General features: G+C 34.3%; 4 protein-coding genes and 1 non-coding gene across 5 annotated transcripts; 1 reads left to right on the forward strand and 4 right to left on the reverse strand.

The window, feature by feature from the left end:
- Window positions 1–511: 511 nt before the first annotated feature.
- On the reverse strand, window positions 512–2243 carry PPR336 (pentatricopeptide repeat 336). Its single transcript, XM_016341960.3, has one exon. It carries the CDS (start codon window positions 2143–2145, stop codon window positions 934–936), a length of 1212 nt encoding a protein of 403 aa, XP_016197446.1. The 5' UTR covers window positions 2146–2243; the 3' UTR covers window positions 512–933.
- Window positions 2244–2309: 66 nt separating this feature from the next.
- On the reverse strand, window positions 2310–2381 carry TRNAW-CCA (transfer RNA tryptophan (anticodon CCA)). The gene has a single exon. It is a non-coding gene; the product is annotated as a tRNA-Trp (tRNA).
- A 95-nt stretch (window positions 2382–2476) lies between these two features.
- Window positions 2477–5367, forward strand: TOM1 (tobamovirus multiplication 1). Its single transcript, XM_088485240.1, has 10 exons — window positions 2477–2530; window positions 2602–2980; window positions 3062–3298; window positions 3373–3444; window positions 3687–3759; window positions 3889–3934; window positions 4046–4109; window positions 4402–4455; window positions 4576–4653; window positions 4737–5367. The coding sequence occupies exons 2-10, from the start codon at window positions 2846–2848 to the stop codon at window positions 4827–4829; spliced, it is 852 nt and encodes a 283-aa protein (XP_088341366.1). The 5' UTR covers window positions 2477–2530; window positions 2602–2845; the 3' UTR covers window positions 4830–5367.
- Window positions 5368–5475: 108 nt separating this feature from the next.
- On the reverse strand, window positions 5476–8221 carry LOC107638617 (derlin-2.2). The gene is made up of 6 exons (XM_016341962.3): window positions 7796–8221; window positions 7333–7432; window positions 6304–6518; window positions 6138–6221; window positions 5939–5992; window positions 5476–5853 (listed from the first exon to the last, which is right to left on the reverse strand). Exons 1-6 carry the CDS (start codon window positions 7892–7894, stop codon window positions 5671–5673), a joined length of 735 nt encoding a protein of 244 aa, XP_016197448.1. The 5' UTR covers window positions 7895–8221; the 3' UTR covers window positions 5476–5670.
- A 4604-nt stretch (window positions 8222–12825) lies between these two features.
- On the reverse strand, window positions 12826–13963 carry LOC107638618 (HSP20-like chaperones superfamily protein). The gene is made up of 2 exons (XM_016341963.3): window positions 13731–13963; window positions 12826–13227 (listed from the first exon to the last, which is right to left on the reverse strand). Exons 1-2 carry the CDS (start codon window positions 13870–13872, stop codon window positions 12956–12958), a joined length of 414 nt encoding a protein of 137 aa, XP_016197449.1. The 5' UTR covers window positions 13873–13963; the 3' UTR covers window positions 12826–12955.

Raw genomic sequence — 13963 nt, forward strand, 5'->3', positions numbered from 1 at the left:
TCCTTAGTCATTGATCACAAACGGATGAAATCCATTATTGGAATGTCATGCCTTAAAATGCTACAGACTACAGTTGCATACCCGTTTTTTATGATTTATAAGTTTGAAAAATAGATACCTCTTTCTAATATTGTATAATTTTTATAACTAATAATAAGAGGAAATAAGGGATTAAAGTATCTATCAACTTCAATTATATATTAAGAAAATAACATTGTGAATCGAAGACAGTAACAAATAATTCATATCTTGCATATAGGGAGAAGGGCTTTCGATTAGCTTTGACATTGCGTATAAGATAGGTGGGAGGTGATAAGAAAGACCACTCTTTCGTCTAAGGATGCCTAATATATATTCATTTTGAATCTTTATTTGCAAAATGTTATTTATATCATATTGTGAAGGATTTTACTGAATATATATCACGATTTCAATTATTTGTTTTGCAAGTCATCAACAGCATTTATTGCAAACCTGCATTTAGAGTAAGCAGAGATATAAGATAGTTGGATTCAGTAAACAATTAATATTGAATTACTCGGCAGTAGCACAACACAAGACAACAAGAGTTACCAGCTCTAGCAAACTACTGAGAAAGCTAAAGAATAAAGCAACCAAACCTCGTGTAGTATACATGTCTGCAAGGGTATCAGCTTCAAACAAAAAAACTAGGTTTAGAGGGAAACACACGAGAACTTAACTATCTCGGTTACTTTATTACCCAAGCAACCATAGATACCTCCACATACAAAACTTATTTGGCATATTACCAGCAGCTAATGTTAATTTGAGTAAGCAGCCAAGTCTCGGAGGAAATGGTAAAATAAAAAAATGAAATGGAGCCATCTCTATTGCTTAAGCAAATGTTCTTGCAAGAATCTAATTTTCCAGGTTTCCTCTAAAAAATGAATCACTTAAGCCAGACCATGCCCCTCATTCCTGAGTCAAACCTGCTTCGATTTCATCCCACTTGTCGCTGCTCGCGGAAAACTTCTCTTTAATCTCCTTAATGAGCTCCTTAGCATCATCAACCCTGGAAACACTAGCAAGCCCATTCACAAGATTCTTCATGGTTGTGAAATTAGGAAACCAACTTTTGGCCATACTCTCCTTAGCGAAAGACAAAGCAGACTCGAACTTGCCAGCCTCGGATAGGAAGTGAATCAAGGTGAAGTAACAGTCGCTATTTGGAGTATACCCCTTCTTCTTCATCTCCTGGAACAGCCTCTCCCCTTCCTCAACATTCCCTTCCCTGCAAAACCCAAATATCAAATGCATGTAGGTAACTGAATTCGGCTTCCTACCCCTGCAAATCATCCCTTCCATCAGCGCCTTTGCCTCCGCCGACCTCTTCAACTTGCACAAGCTAACAATCCTCACATTGTAAGTACTCAACGAAGGGTGCATCTTATACCTCTCCTCCATCAGCTTCAGCACCTTCCCTACCTCCTCAAACTTCTCCTCCTTGTAGAAACCAGATAGCATAGTCTTCATCGTCGTCGCATTGGGCTTGACCGAATTTCTATCCATCTCATCCAAAACCGAGTACACAGAGCTAGAACTCCCAGATTCACAAAATGCCTTAATCACTAGGTTATAGGTATCAATATTGGGAATAATGGAATAAATCTTCGGGAATTCGAGGTAGATTCGTTTTACCTCCTTGTAGTTTTTCGCGACAATGCAAGCGAAGAGGAGTGAGTTTAGGGATTTCACGGTACGCGGGACTCGCTGTTCTTCTTCCATTCGATCGAAGGTTCGGATCGCGTCGTCGAGCATGTTTGCCTGGCCGTAGAGGACCATGGCATGGGAAAGAAACCGCCCATTGCGGAGGTCCAATCGGGGTTTAAGGTCTTCCTCGATGAGGCGGCGGAGGCCATCGAGGTGGCCGGCGGCGGAGAGCTTCTTGACGGCTTCTGAGAGAGTAACGCGGTCAAGGTGATTTGCCGGAGTGAGGGATGCGGCGGCGCAGATCTCGAGGACGCGCTCGGGGTTCTTCTCGATCTTGAGGAGGTTGAGGGCGGCGCGGGTCTTCTGCTTCGATGTGAGAGGAGTAGAGGAATCTGGGGAGAGGATGGAGGTGGAGAAGTGGTGGCGATGGTGGTGATGAAGGTGGATGTGGCGGAGGCGAGAAGGTATCGACATGATTGCAGCTGTGGAGGGGTTTAGGTAGGGTTTTTCTGCGCAGAAAATGGAGGGAGTTTCGACGAAGCAGCAGCAAGTGTTTGAAGCTGGAACCAGCAGTGAGTAAAACGCTGCGTTTTGATTTGGTAAAAATAAAAAGCTAAAAAATGTGGATCAGCAGGATTTGAACCCGACGTGAATCGAACACGCAACCTTCTGATCTGGAGTCAGACGCGCTACCATTGCGCCACGGATCCACTGGCTGCTTCCTCTTGTCATAAAAATTTTAATAACCAAAACACCGCTATTTCCGTCTTATTATTATACCCCGTCGAGGTTGTGATCTTGATTTGTATTGGCTGCAATGTTTATGGTTTGCTTCCCAATGCTGCTTGGTAATTGTTTTGTAATTCTTTTTCTTTATTTACCAGAAAATGCATAAGCAGTAACATTCAAAACTAAAGTTTTTCTTTATAGTTAATGCCAATGGAGTAGTTGTGCATAAAAAAGGGAAGATGACAAGCAGAAACAGTCGATTTCAGATAGTGAGGAAGTGATTTTAGTGCCGACCAATAAATAACTCAATAAGAATAATTGTTTAAAAAATGCTGAATAGTCAAACGTAAGCAGCAAAGAGGAGGGGTAAGTGAGAGGGAAAGTGTGTAGGGCAAAAGAGTGAAGAGTGAAGAAGAAGAAGAAGAAGAAGGAGTTGGTGAGAGAGATGGAGTTTCCAGGTGCAGTTGCAGTGTTGAACGAGTGGAGCTGGTGGGACCGCGTCAACAACAACTCTGACTGGCAGAAGGCCATCTTCTACTTCCTCTGCGCCGCCTACGCCCTCGTCTCCTCCGTCGCCCTGGTCTCCTCTCTCTCTTCCTGTTTCCCTCTCTCTCTATTTCTATTTCGAAATCAATTCCCTCACCATCTTTGATTTCTTCAGATTCAATTGATTAGAATCGAGCTGAGAGTCCCCGAATATGGTTGGACCACCCAGAAGATCTTCCATCTCATGAACTTCCTCGTCAACGCTCTACGCGCCCTCGTCTTTGGATTTCACTCCCAAGTGTTCCTCCTCCATCCCAAGGTGTTGATTTTGGTGCTCTTGGATCTTCCTGGCATCCTGTTTTTCTCTACTTATACACTTCTGGTCCTTTTCTGGGCTGAAATTTATCGTCAGGTATGCCGTATGCCTCCCCCTTTTCTTCTTTTACAATTACTCTTACAATCCATTCTAACTGACTCACTCAGCAGGCAAGGAGTTTGTCCACTGATAATTTCAGGCTTGTTTATATCTCTATCAATGCTGCCGTCTATTTCATCCAGGTATTGTGCTTTCCTGCTACCTTTACTTCAATCACAAGCTACTAGACTAGTTAAGAATTTTGATTGCTGTGCGAAAATCCCATTATAGATTTCTACTATTTGATTTATACTTGTATTTAGTTGCCACAAGAAGCATTTCAAGATGGCATAAGTTTCTCCTAGAGCTAAATAGAAGAAAACAAATTTCTCCTTTCATAGATGATATCGATTATCGTAATGATTAAAGCGTGGTTTGGATTCAGGTTTGTATTTGGCTGTACCTCTGGATAGATGACAAAAGTGTTATTGAGCTCGTTGGAAATATATTCATTGCAGGTTAGGTTTTAAAGCAAATATCAATTTGTATTTCATACCCACATTAAGAATGCGTTTTTGCCACCAGAATACAATATCTTGCTATATGCGTGGCCTTTTCTCTTATGAGATTACTTTTCTTCTGTACAGCTGTGTCATTTATGGCTGCATTAGGGTTCCTTGTATATGGAGGAAGGTGAGGCTTTTGCATTTGATTCAATCTTCTATGAAATACCTCTCCACCCTCAGTTTGTTTACTCATTTTTTATTCATGGTGTTTGCCTGCCTACCTGCTACACATTTCTAGATTATTTTTCATGTTGAGGCGTTTCCCAATCGAATCAAAGGGTAGAAGGAAGAAGCTTCATGAGGTATGCCAATTCTCTTCTTAGTACATCAATTCAATTGAAAAATTCTTAGGAAAAGATTTGATAATATTGGTCTTTTGCCATATTTCCTGTGAATATCTTGGAGCAATAGAGTCCATTTGCTATATCTTTGTTTTTATCAATAAGGTATAAATTCTGAGTGCCCTTGGTTTTGGTTGCACCTCTTCAATCTTTTGATATCCCGTTCTGTTCCAAATGTAAAATAACGCTGAATGAAAAACGAATATTTGTTCATTATTGTTTATCCCAACATAACGCAGGTTTTGTATTGCAGGTCGGATTTGTCACAGCCATCTGTTTCACATGTTTTTTGATAAGATGCATCATGGTAACTTCCACTTTCTCATTATTTGTTTATATTTCTATATGCTCTATTTAAAAATATCTGGTAAAGTATTTGAATTAGTCCCCGTACAATTCAAGCAATGAGCTTCTTGATTCAATGCAGGTTTTTCTGTCTGCATTTGATTCAGATGCATCTCTTGAAGTTTTGGATCACCCTATTTTGGACTTAATATACTACATGGTATTCTCCCGAGTATTCCTTTTTATTTTCTTGGTTTCACTCTCATTCATATCCTAACTTAACCTTTCATTTTTCAAATACAGCTTGTTGAGATTCTGCCTTCAGCTTTAGTCCTCTTCATCCTACGCAAATTGCCCCCAAAGAGGATATCAGCACAATATCACCCTATCCGTTAATTTCAGTGCATCTTGAATCATAGTTTTGTTCTTTTGTCGACCAATTATGATTTCATGGCACCTGTGTTGATGATATTCTTTTGCTCTTTTGCTCTTTTGCCCATGAAATATAGTCTTGTTCAGCAGTTCTTTGTAGATATTACTCAGCAGTTGCTGCTTGGGAAGGATAATTTAGATTTATGTTCAAGAGTCAAGGTGGGTTTGACATGAGTCCAAAGAAAAGTAAAAAGGCCGGTGAGAGCGGGGTTGTATGGTCTTGACGCAGAGTCGCAGAGGAGTAAACAAATATAGGGATTTTTATATTTTGTTAGTTTGTTGTTGTTGCAGTTTACTTCTGAGAGTTCCTATTTTGCTACTTTTTTCCTGTTCGAAACAGACTTGCAGTGTTTTAGCCATTTTTTTCTTCCTTAAATACGTCATAGGACGTCTCATGTATGACAAAATAATACATGTATACAACACAAAAGTTGAGCTTATTGCTTAGTTTGTGTGGTTTGAATGAATTGAGCCCTGTGAGATTAGATGAGGTTGTTGAAAACTCTTACTTTATTTTATGGTTAGGTGCCCATATTCAACCTTTTTACTGATCACAAGCGTGCTAAAAGAAGAGTATTATTATCTACAAAATGGTGGCTGATAAACGAAATTGAGAAGGGGAATCTTGTTATCTCAATATTCCAGTAAAAACCTTGGATCTTCTAAATAGTGCACATTAATAATTATAATTATCAAATGCACGCTTCAAAAAATTTACAAACAGCAAATGTTCTCTCTCGCTATTATATATTACAGGATCAACCACCATTAGTGTTCTCTGGCTATTGAACTCCCCTGGGGTTATTCAATCTTGATGACGTTCATCTACTGGTGGAGCAGCAAATCTGACATTGGCAGGCCGTGCCACAACTACTGTATCATCCGCAAATAGAGCTTTGATGAATGCCGGCGTTTTTAGCGGGCGACGACCAGTCATCCTAGGATACACATCTTCAAGAAAATAGTATGCATGGCCAGCAATCATCCCCTGCATAATGTCGTTAGAATTTGCATTAGCTGTTGCTTAGACAAATATATTGCATCCAAGGATTGAAAGGACTGAGGAGACATACCAGTAGATCCACCCAAGCACTAGCACCAACAAGGACCGAGAATCCCAAGAGAACCTAACATTCATACAACTTTTAAGATCAGATTGGTTGCTTGATTGGTAGTTAGAACTAAAGGGAAGGATAAAAAGACCAATTCTGGGTACAAAAAGCATGAAGGTAGTTGAGTGTATATCAGGTAACAATAGAAAAGCTTACGTACCCATGGGAGGTAGGCAGCTGTGAAGGTAAAGAGTCCTAGGAAACTCATGTGAATAAAGGGGTTCTGTTTGCTCCATACATAAACCTGGAAATAGATAAATTATGCTCTCAAAACACTCGGACATGGTTAAACAAGAGTAGTCAACAATCAATAACTGAAAGCTTACCATCATAAATGTCAGAGAGTTACTAAGAAAAATAATTTTCGCAAATGACTCTGACAAATAAGGTATCATCCCTCCAAGAAGAACGATTCCAGTCAACACCGTGGCACCGAACAAGAGCATATAAAAGAAATCAGCAGTCCTTCCCCTAAAGGAGTTCTCCTCCAGAAGCTTGCAGTACCGAGCAAGAAAAAACATGTGAAACAAGAAATCCAAGTCTGTCCATTGCATAAGAAAAGAGCATGTAAAAGTTAGACGTGCACATTCATAAGTTTCAGATTAAACAATGAGAAACAGATGAGTAAAGAATATGTCAATATGCAGGCACTAAAGGCCACCATTAAAAGAAGAAAGGAGCGAAGACAACAGCTTAGCATGTTTTGAATCCAAACACAAAATTACTCTTAAATATATGGGGTTAGATAGGGAATTAGCTTGGTGCTATAGTAGTCATGGAAATTGACTAGGGTATGTCAAGAACTGAATAGAGTAGATAGCCATAATAAATCTAAATGCATTTGTGAAGCTGAATGGCCTAAAACATCGGACAACATGAAAGAAAGGAGGGGGTTGGGGGGATCAGAAAATTTCATATGCAAATATGAACCATGAACTATGCCATGGTATGCAAGCAATAACAGCTTTTGCTTGTGATTTGATCAGGAGATTCAGGCCCTTGTCCAAAATACTGTAGGTCACGAATCATTATCTATCCTAACACTTCTTCTCTAACATTATTCCATGATAGTTAAAATTTCTTTCATGAAATTGCTCTCATGTCAAATGATAAATGGAAGGATTGACATAATCAACAACCACTACTTGACATTCACATTACATATGTGATTGACCACAGAGAAAAAGAGGCATCAGCCATCAGTAGATAACAAATGAGTTCCGATAATGTGGCAGCAACATAAAGAATTTAAATGATGTCGCATTAAAGTTGAAGCTTAAGGAGTATCTAAGAAAGCAAAAAATAAAAGAAAAAAAATCTAGAAAGGTGAACACTTTGAACAGAAAGAATCTTACCCATTTTCCTGAAGTACAAGAAATTAGTAATTAGACGCCAGAACTGATATTGCTTCACCACCAATCTAGGGTTTAAGTACAAATGATAAGGTGAAATTATCTGCAAAATCACAAAGATTTAGCTACTTCCAGCTTCCAAACCAGTCAAATCGCAAGCTAATTAATCCTTCACAGCACAATAATTGGAAACTAAAGCCTATCCCACAATCAAAGTATAAGCATTTCAACTAAGACAAGAATGACCCAATCAAATATTTTCATTTTTCAAAAAGAAAAATAAATAGAAAAATCAAAACTTATAACGAATATTAAGGCTTTGCTTTTCAAATCGCCGGAAAAGAATGCCCAAATTAAGAAATCAGAAGAACAACAATTATCGTTAGGGAGCACAAAAAATCAAATTGGAGACCCAGAAACACAAATGGAAAAAAAACCGAACTTTGGATGAAAGGAACTGGCTTACATCGAGGGAACAACCGATGGTGGTGACGACAGCAGCAGTGAGGTAAGAGCGCGTGATAACCGGCATCTGCTTATACCATTCTTCAACCGCTTGCGCCATTGTTCCTTTCTCCTAATTTCTTCTTCGTAATTGCCGCCAAAGAGGGAAAAACACGAAACAATAAGGAAAATAAACAGGTGAAACCTTGAATAGGGTTTAGGTATGCTCTGAGAAATCGGAATGAAGAGAGAGAAAACCGGAAGGTGAGTTGGAAAGAGATTATTGTGGAAATTGTACACAAGAGAAAGAAGGAGTAGAAGATGGCGACGAAGGAGCACCGATCAGAGAGATATTCAGATGCAGAGAAACACGATGAATGACAGAGACTGAACCAATCACAAAGCGCGTGCTCTTCACGGACCAATCATGTTGTTGTACTTTGTTTACAGTGTTTTTGCCTTTTTGGAGACTTTTATTATGGTCAATGCTTTTGGGCCTTAAAATGGAGGCGGCTACGTGGAATCCTCTTAAAGCCCAAATGTATTAAGCCCAAAAGAAAACCCTATATACATTTTCTTTTGAATAAATGGTTAAATTAGTAACCAATTTGCCTCAGCTGCTCAAAAGTAGATAAGATAACAAATTTAAATTAATTTTGATCTTATTGGATAAGATCAAATTTAATTTAAATTTAAAATCTTAAAGATATGATAACGAATTTAAATCAGATTTGATTTTATTAGATTAAATCATATTTGATTTAAATTTAAAATTCCTAAAAATACTACTAAATAAATCAGAATTAAATCAAATCTTTTAACAAATCTTAACAACAAAGCAACTAAAATATAGGCCTAATAATTTCGAAAATTAATATTAAATTTGTGTCTTCTTTTAAACTTGAAAAATACTTATGGGCTTCTTGCTGTCCTGACTTAGCCCAATAGACCTTATGAGTTGTCGTCATTTCAACACTACTCTTTTTGAAACGAACTTTTGGTCTCCTTGATATCCAAAATTGGTATGGTATAATTTTTCTAGGATTCAAATCTTTGAACGTGACAAGATTACCATTCTCCCCCTTATCTCTAAAATGACGAAAATACCCTCCTTAACACATATCAACTAACATGACTAATTTAAAATCTTTAAAGGACAAATTTGATTAAAAAAAAAATTTTTAGAGACCAATTTAAAAAATAAATAATCTTTTTAAGACTAATTTAATTATTTACCAATTTTCTTTTATATATAGAATAGATTTTTCATGACAAGAAAAAAAAAAGAATAAATTTTTAAGTTTGTCTTCAAAAATCAAACTAACTATTATTTTTATTCATACAAAATTAAAATATTGACAAATTTAAATTAATTTTATATTCAAAAAATAAATAAATTATTATTCTGTCTATAAAAGTTTAAAATATTAATAAAATATTTATAATAAAATTAATATTTAGATATTTTTGTTATATAAATTTTTTTTTATAAATACAAAACTAATTTCATTTATTTATAATTAAATTTGTCATTATTTTAAATTGGTTTAATTACTTTGCTGTTTTCGATAGTTTTGCAAAATTTTCAATTAGGTCCTATATTTTTTTTTTTTTAATTGAATCCTTGCACCAAATTTTTTTTAATTGAGTTCCTACACTTTTTTTTTCTTTTATTCAGGTTTCTGTACCAATTCTTTTTTTTTTTTTAGTTGGGTCTCTGTAAAATTAAGTCAATTACTACTAAGAGGGACTTAATTGAAAAAAAATTGATACAGAGATCCAATTAAAAAGAAAAAAAATATAAAGACCTAATTAAAAATTTCACGAAACTATAGGACCAATCGAATAATTAAAACTTTTAAATTTGTATAAACAGAAAAAATACTTTACTCTTAGAAATAAACAAAGTAAAGTATTTTCTAATACAAGAGTGAGGTTAAGTTTGCTACGTATACCAATTCTATTTTCTAAACTAAGTAAAATGAAATTACAAATTCAATTCACCTGGAAATTAAATACTGAAAGGCGAAGAAGTGATACCCAAGGCATGCATGATGCACAATTGCACATGGTGAATCTTAAAAGCAAGGCAAACTACGAGAAAAATAAAAAAATGTCATACTTTGTTGGCTACCGGTGGCTATTTAACTATAAAGTTTGGCTACCATGTGCTCTAAAAATATATAATAAATTTATTATTAATAAATAATTTTAATTTTTTTTATTTAATAAATATAAATAAATACACTAAAAACTTAAAATTTTTATACTTTTAAAAAAAATTAATTTATAATTTTAACTTATGTACTTAAAACACATAATAAATAAATTTTTAATTATAAATCTCTATAAAACAAACCTTATAAAAAGTCTTTGTACTCTGTAGTAGTGTCACAGAAGTTTCAAATTACCGATTAATTGTTGGTGAATGCTATAGTGTCTAAAAAGTAGTGCATATTTATTAAAAAAAGTTAAAAATTATTATTTAATTTAAAAAATATAAGAATAAATAATTTTAAAAAAATTAAAATTTACTATAAAAAATAAATTAGATAAAATTTAGACAAAAATTCATAGCCACTATAGAATTGACCTTAATTGTTTCACAGCATCCCATTTGAAGATATTGATGGAAGCTGAAGTTTTGTTTTGTCTCATTCTAAAGTTATGTGTCACGGTCTTAAATACACTCTAAGGATATTATGCTAGTATTTGAATTTATTCAACTTCTTAATCTAAGACTACATCAGCTTAAAAATATTTAGAAAAAAAAAAACTAAGAATATAAGAGAAAGAAAATTTTAGTAGAAAAAATACTTTATTATTCAAGTATTTGTTTCAAATGAATCACATACTCAAACTCTAACTTTCTCCTCCTATTTATAGTCATTCACCTTTTTAATAGATAGTTAGGATTAAATCTAATCAACGGTCCAGATTAATAATTCAGAACCTTCATTACAAATATCTATTTTACCACAACTTTCTAAATACTTCTAGATTATTCCATACTACTCTTTATACTTTTATATACATCAAGACTTTTTTAGAATACTCTATGACTTTCTAGAGTCTTCTAGAACTTTCTAAGGTATTTCGAAACCTTCTAGAACATTCTAGAACGTTCCGAAATCATTTAGAACATTCTCAAACACTTTAAAAAATTATACAAACCGTTAAATCTAACCTTCTAAAATTTACCGTGACATATATCTTATCTTCTTTTTCCTCTCTCATAATAGAGACTACTAGAATTTTGCCAAGAAGAATACGTTTCCAAGGACTTTGGCTATATTGTTAACCAAAAATACTATTAGCACGTTAAAATTAGTTATAAAAATTAATTATTTTAGTTTAAAGTTTTTTTTTAATATATATTTTATATTTTAATAGATATTGTATTCAATAATTAATTTTAATATACAACTAATTAATAAGACCATAAAAAACACACCAACTTTTCTTATAATATTCGAAGAAAATAAAATACCAATTACACTACTAGTATTCTATTTTGGTGAAAAGAACGCTATCAGGGGGGGAAAATAAAAAACGAATGAAATAGATGAGTGATTTTATCACTCCTAAAATTGATAATGCTACTTTTTGGCAATTTTTCAAATTATCCTCCATTTTTATTATTTTGATTTTTTATAATTTTTTATTGAAATACCTAAAAAATAAGATACAATATAAAAATGAGAAAAAAAATTCACCCCCCAATAATATACCTCATCTCATACTAAGATTTAAAAACGCCTCAATTATTCTTTGAAACCAAGTTGGAAAAGCCGTCAAAAATATCTGCGGCCACTTGCAAGTTGCATGTGTGGTAAGCAGATATTTTCACTTTTTCGGTGATGGGAATTTCTTAATATTATTATTTGGAGTTCGCTACTTACAAAAGATCCAAAGGGGGAGGCAAATTGATTATTATCATGCGTATACAAATTGGCAACTACTCAAATAAAAATGACAAAAATATTTGTTTACGAATATATTTTATTTAAAAATGTAATTTATTTATTTAGTCACATTTTAAATAAAGATAATATTTTTATAAATATCAAAATTTAACCATTTAATTTATTATTTAAAAATAAAAAAATATATATTCACATAAACATAATTATAAAATTTTCATTATAATATTCACCATCCAAATTATTCATATCCACTCTGCCTCTCGTTAAGGTAGCGTTTGTTTTGAGGTACTGAGACAGAGACTGAGAGACTCAGTATCGTGTTTGTTAGTTCAGAGACTGGTACTAAAATTTATGTCTCTGTCTCTAAAATTTCAGTATTTCAGTACCTCTAAAAAGTAGGGACACAGAGGACTGAAATTTTTAGAGATAGAGACTGAAACTTTAATAACATTTTATACCTAAAATACTTTCATTTCAATTAATTAATTTTAATTTTACTCTTCATGCAAATTAAATTAGAGTTTTATTCTTGTTTCAATTCATGTCTCCCATTTTGCACCAAACAGAATACTGAGATTTATTTCAATCCCTGTCTCTCCATTTCTGTCTCTCAATCTCAGTCTTTCCATCTTTATCTCTCCATCAAACGCTAACTAAGAGATTCCATTGACACCAACATCTCTTTCAAGATTGTCCTTGGAAACTAGTTAGTCAAACTGCTTCCCTTTTGGCCCAACAATAATATTAAGAGAAGTGCTAGGAGTCAGCAATTTTTATGTTTTGTAATTATTAATTGGCCATCAATAATATTTTTAATGGTGTGAGATTACATCTAATGGTAGGAGATCACTCACTTTTTTTTTATGGTTAAGTGCTGGCCACAAAATACAAAAATTGATGCCCTAAACTTTTTCTAATATTAATATACACTCCAATATGCCATCAAGTAGTGATTACACAGGGTCAAGTGAAAAAGACTAACCCACATGATAAATAATGCTAGTAAAATTAGGTGACAATTATTCGAGTTCCATGTCCATATCCATATCCATAAAACTCAAATTTTGGATGTCACTTCAAACAATTTTGTACATAACAACCATTGAGAAATAACAAGATACCCAAATAATCATGCAAAGTTACATAACATAGCCATTAAGCATTAACCAATGTCTAATAAATTAATAATTTCCCCAAGAACACATAATTGATTAGTTAATTAGTAAAGCCTATAGTGGCAGCAGCTGATAAATCAATTAAGCAGCTCTTGCAAGAACATTATCCAATGTATGAGGAACATCATTGGGGTCAATGTAGAAGCCTCTCCTAAGTGACCTTGGAACTGTGATGGTTAAGACACCATCTTCATAGCCAGCAGAGATTGCATCAAGATCAACCCTCTCTGGAAGCCTAAACTTCCTCCTGAACTTCCTTGCTGGCTCACTTGAGGATTCATCCACTGCTTCTGTTCTTATTATAAGGTACCTTGAGTCCTCAACCTCCACTCTCAGTTCTTCTTTCCTCACACCTACCATACAAAGAATTAAATTAAAAAAAAAAGACCCAATTCTAAGATACTATAATAAAGACTAAAGTTGCATTTGGTAGTAAAAAGCATGATATATACAAATATACAAAAAGGTATTTAAGTACCCCAAGGCAGATACAATATATAACAATAACAACTAGCACTCATTTCACGTTATGGAATCAACTACATAGATCAAATAGAGTAATATTCTTTTATGAGGAGTGCTAGGGGACATCAATTTTTGTGATTTGTAACCATCAAATAGCCATTAATAATGATTTTAATGGTGTGAGATTGGTGTGAGATTTCATCCAATGGCTCACTTTTCTTTGCTGGTTACATGCTGGCCAGAATTTAATAAAATTGCTGGCCCTCTAGACTTTTTCTTCTTTTATTACTAATCATGATTACATTTAAGCCATTAAACAGAAAATGATTAAGATAATAAACAAGAAGACAGAGAAAAAGAGATGTGATAAATGGTTGCTTTGCTTGCTTACCAGGAATATCAGCTGAGAAAATGTGAGAATCATGGGTCTCAGTCCAGTGAACATAGTTTTCAGGGATGAAGTCATATGGGAAGAGGAGATGGGAAGGGAGAAGGAATTGCCATGGTACAGAGTGGGATGCTGAGAACTCCATTGTTGGTTATGAGTTATGAATCATGAATCACAGATATAATGGGAATCAAGAAAAGGAAAGGTTAGTTGGTTGGCCTTTTTCAGAGGTCAAG

This window comes from Arachis ipaensis, chromosome B4 (assembly GCF_059453495.1).
Source record: "Arachis ipaensis isolate K30076 ecotype BB chromosome B4, ASM5945349v1, whole genome shotgun sequence".
NCBI lineage: Eukaryota > Viridiplantae > Streptophyta > Magnoliopsida > Fabales > Fabaceae > Arachis > Arachis ipaensis.